The following is a 5,000-nucleotide window of genomic DNA, read 5'->3' on the forward strand; positions in this document are numbered from 1 at the left end:
CACATCTCGCCAAACACACCTGGAAGCAGCCGGTAACGACGCCCTGTTTGTCTCCTTCCTCCTGTCGCGTCTGGAAGTTCTCCGTGGCCTCGTCATCCACAATATAGGCGAAGTTGAAGGGCATTCCTTTCATCTGGACGCCGGCAGGATGCAGGAGGGTGGATATGAGGTATTAGGGGATGAGAAAAGAATTAATATTGTTAAGCTTCTGGCTACTTTTTTATGACATGTTTAGATATCCAATATACGCTAAATTAAGTCATTTGTAACACCTTTCTCTTTCTGTTTCTTCACACACAAATACGTTACATCAATCAATCAGGCTGGGTATAAAACACAACAGGGTTACATAATGTCGGGCTTGTTTCTTTTTTTATGTAAGAGAGGTTATGACCAAGGGCAATTAAAATTGAAACAGAGCCTACAGCATCTAACTCAAGATCAGTAATAATCCTCGGACATCACATTACACTAGACAAGGGACTGAGGGGAGCAGTACCGGCGCTTCCCCCGTGGTAGGCAGGACCACGGTGGGGTTAAGGCTGGACCCGGAGGTCAGTAAGGTGTCGGCGTACTCCAGCAAGTCGGCAGGCACGAAGGCCTCCTGCTGGCCGTCATCCATGGGCAACATCACTCCGGGCACGGCCTTTGGGACCAGCTGGCCCTCATCCGTGGCGGTCATCACCTGCACGAGACAGTCTCAGTAGTGGCGAGGTGGTTGGTAAAGGGCAAGACTATCAAATAGAAACTTGCGCTATCAAGAAAACTCTAATTTCTTATAAGCCTGAGTGATGAAAACGTAAAACTGTGTGTGTGTGTGTGTGTGTGCATTAATTTCTTTTACCTAAGGATTAACACTTTTGTATGCTGTTAAGATATTTCACCAGTTCTTTTTTTTTTTTTTCATGCATTTCTTACAACATGTTAGAGTTTCCCCAATAGCACATGTCAAGAAATCACTCATGCATTTATTCTATCAGACAGACAACCTCACCTTCATCATCTTCTTGGGTTTGTTCAGGAGTTTCTTGAGGCTGCTGGAGGATTTTTTTAGGTGTGGGTGTGGGTGAATCAACTGCTGGTGGGAGTAGTCGAGGGGCTTCCCAGGGAAAGTAGTGGGTGAGTCCGCCACGCCGTCTGAGTGAGGCACAGAGGCGTAGGAGTCCAGTGCCCCCAGCGCGTCGTCGTGGCCATACCCAGGCTGATACTCAGGGTAGAACTTAGCAACCACGATGGGCCGCAGGAGGATGGGTGTGCTGCTCCCCTGCGGCTGCGTCTTCCTCACCTCAGCTGGAAAAAACAAAAAAAGAGCCACGTAAAATGGTAGGGAAGTAAATATTCTCCTCAACCAGCCGCCACCTGCCTGACTGACGGAATATGGTTAATTATGCACATGGCTATGTCCTTGTTTCGTTGGTTCGCTGTGTCATGAATTGTGTAGTTAGTTAAATAGGATTTTATTTATTTATCTTTTTTTTTTTTTTTACCTTGCCGGGCAGGGATCGAGAGCTCAAGTTGGGGGCGAAGCTGGTCATCCACGGTGGCTTCGTACACCGCCTGCCGCTTGGTGAGGGCCTCGTGGTGGCGGGCTGGCGGCGGAAGCAGGTAGAGGGCGAACGGCAATTCGTCGGAGTAAAGCGAGTCTGAGAGAGCATGGGACAGTTTGCAACAGTTAGTGTAGGCGACAAGGAGTGACAGGTGGGGTGGCAGGAGCATCAGGGTGAAGAGAGACGCCACACGCACAGTGGGCGGGGAAAGGAGACAGGTGCGAGGTACACAGGCACAAGGTACTCCGGTTCTTAAGTGGAGCAATAATAATCTCACAAGACCAGAGGGCTATAGTAATAAAATTTAATGAAGCTAGTCACTTGAAAAATAGTATTGTAAAGCTTTCCTGCGCACTGGAAGACAGAAGCAGAGAAGGTGAGAAGGTTCATTGCGAGAAGCTGATTTAAAATGAGAACTGTGTAGTGAATATGTTCCAAGAAAGTAATCATGAAACCCACTCATGATGACTCATTTGGGACGGGAGGAGAGGAGCAGCGGGAGAGGCAAGATGAGAGGGCCAGTTAGCAGCGAGGCAGGAGACGGGCGATGGTCGGGAAAGCAGGCAGACGTTTCCCATAACGAGGAGTGACGGGCCATAAAAAATGCTCAGCAGAGCTCATTAAAGCGCGGCAGAGGCGCCTCCCCAGGGACGACTTAATGCTTACGAGATTACTGGTGTCTGTTGCCATTTTCCCATCATGTTCAATCCTCGCGGTTAATATTTTGTTGACTAACTAAAATGTTTCCTATTTGCTGTATTTTTCTGATCCTATAGCGTAATTTATTTATTATTTATTTATTTATTTTTTTTACACTCTCTTCCATCTTTTACATCTATCTTCTGCTTCTCTACTTCTCTTCTTCTTTTTCTTTTATCTCTATTTTTTATTGGCCCAGTTTCCCGCAATTTGTCTTCCGTCAGAAACTGGTTTATAATACACACTTTCCTTCCCCATTCAGCCACGACTTAATTGCCTTCCGCGTGAACCATCTTGTGAAATATAATTGAAAGGAATGTGCGCAAGACGGAGGAGCAAGTGAAGAAAACGTGGGAGTCTTGTGGCGAGGCAGCGGCTCCTCGACTGTGCTGCGTGGGTGATGCTGGAGGGCGGTGCAGGTGTGGAATGATGGTGGCAGTGATAGTGGTGATGGGTGTGGTCAGGACGAACAGAGTGAAAATGGGGAACTGGGAGGAGTAATGTGTGGAGGCAAGGGGACACGTGAGGCTCGCAGTGATGGGGAGACGATTGAAGATGTGGAAAGTAATGAGTGTTGAGAAGGCGTGGAGGAGTGCGTGGTGATGGTGCAGTGGTGGTGAGGGGACGGATTATGGTGGCAGTGAGAGGGTGGGGAAGGGAGGAACGGGGAGTGGGGATGTTGTAAAGGAAAGATTGAACGGTGGTGGTGTTGATGATACTGTGCATTGTGGGATGACTATGGCGGTGAGTGCTACAGTAATGGAAAGATGATACAACGAACGTGCACTCTCTCTCTCTCTCTCTCTCTCTCTCTCTCTCTCTCTCTCTCTCTCTCTCTCTCTCTCTCTCTAAACACACACACACACACACACACACACACACACACACACGGCATGCGTTGCCTCATCACTATTACATTCAGTACGGAGGGGGGAGCGCCTCGGGGTAAGAAGGAAAGGGAAGAAGAATGGAGGAAGAAAGGTAAGGAAGGGAGGAAGGGATGGGAGTAAAGAGAAACAGCGAAGGGAGGGGAGGAGAGAGAAGCGATGATTGGGGTGAGGAGGAAAGGAGGAAAAGAAAGGAAAGGGCGGAGGGGTGGGGGAGAAGAGGAAAGAGGAAAAATATAGGCAGGGAGAGGAGGGGTGGAAGGATGGACAGGAAAGGGGAAAGGGAAAGGAGGAAAAGCTTTGCAGTGAAAGGGAATAAAGGAAATCTGACCGGTAAGAAATTGTCTCTCTAATAACGCGGAATGTGACTTGTGAAAGTATACAGCACGCAGGCTACTGGTGATGGACGTGCTGGGGGAGGCTCGCACCAGACACTAGGGCGTAAGTGACGACAACAGCAACAGCAACAATAACAACAACAACAAAAACTATAGTATTAAATGTTACTATGGGGCAATCACTGGCAGATAGACAATAAATAACAAACTCATCACACACACACACACACACACACACACATACAGATAAATAGATAGATAATTTACTGTCCACAAACATGTACATTAAATACATTAATGAAATCACAATGAGGTCCAAACTTGAATACAGTAACAAATTAAAACATAGACACCATAAAACAGAGAAAAGTGGGCGAAATAAAACCCGATAAAATTAGCTAAGACTAGCGAAAGAGGACACACACACACACACACACACACACACACACACACGCACACACACACACACACACACACACACACACACACACACACACACACACACATACCGTCAGTCTTGACCATCCCAGGGCAGCACAACAACCCAGCCAGCAGCAGGGCCGTCGCCGCCAGCCGCCTCCACGCTGCCTCCATCTGCGGGAAAACACACTCTTTACACTAACTAACAAACCGTAAAACTGCTGCCTGATTCGCCGGGCAAGCATCGAGATAACATCATGCACATGTACTGACTGGTTTTTTTTTTTCCCTAATGGTGTACGGCACGCTTGCACAGTCACAGAAGAAAGAAGAAGAAGAAGAAGAAGAAGAAGAAGAAGAAGAAGAAGAAATACTGATTTGTCATAAGATCACTAGCGTCGAGCTTTACGTAGCGAGGAGCACACCGTGTCTTCTCCAATTATAGTGTGTTATAAACCAAGGTGACGATCAATACAGGCTGAGGAGAGTGAGAAAACCAAAGGTACCTCCGTAATCATGATATATGACCAAGCAGGTAACGGACCTTAACACTGTACACACGCGAGAAAGAAAAAGGTATTGCATGATGATCACAGCCATATGTTCTTCCCTTCAGAACTAAGCTGACATTTCGTCATGCCTACGTAAGTAACAGACTACCGGCCACTCTTGGTGTGGTGATATTGAGGACTTGATGAAAATACTTTCGTTTCGTCTCACTTGGCGGAGAGACACACGACATTCAAAGTTACTAACGTTAAGTCAGTTGTTTGCTTAATGCAAATTGCGAAAAAATAGTTTGGCAAGACCATCTCATTTGATGGCCAATGAAGGAGGTCCTTAAATGACCAGATTACACGTTTTTGGTTTAGTCAGTCACGGACGAGCTGACGGACCTGGCACTGCGGCCAGCGAGGTGAGACAGGAAGATGAGGTGTGGTTGTCATCCGTTAAGCCAGACTGACGCCAGCGAGGAGCCACGCAACCATCACGGCCATCGCCTGGCCTGCTTCTCGCCTTCGTCTTCTCTTGTCCTCTGATAAAGGCTTCAGCACATTCACTACTTCTGTTGAGTGTCAGTGTGTGTGTTAGACCAGTCTTCCCTCACG

General features: G+C 47.4%; 1 protein-coding gene across 1 annotated transcript in view; it reads right to left on the reverse strand.

The window, feature by feature from the left end:
* The window catches only part of LOC135101049 (uncharacterized), a 54,554-nt gene that overhangs the window by 6,579 nt on the left and 42,975 nt on the right, over nucleotides 1–5,000 (reverse strand). Inside the window, exons 4-8 of the mRNA XM_064004626.1 lie at nucleotides 3,981–4,065; nucleotides 1,488–1,643; nucleotides 995–1,290; nucleotides 500–685; nucleotides 20–133 (exon numbers count right to left, since the gene is read on the reverse strand). Of these exons, the coding sequence (XP_063860696.1) occupies nucleotides 20–133; nucleotides 500–685; nucleotides 995–1,290; nucleotides 1,488–1,643; nucleotides 3,981–4,065 (837 nt within the window). The remainder of the gene's footprint in view (nucleotides 1–19; nucleotides 134–499; nucleotides 686–994; nucleotides 1,291–1,487; nucleotides 1,644–3,980; nucleotides 4,066–5,000) is intronic.

This window comes from Scylla paramamosain, chromosome 1 (genome assembly GCF_035594125.1).
Source record: "Scylla paramamosain isolate STU-SP2022 chromosome 1, ASM3559412v1, whole genome shotgun sequence".
NCBI classification, from domain to species: Eukaryota; Metazoa; Arthropoda; class Malacostraca; order Decapoda; family Portunidae; genus Scylla; species Scylla paramamosain.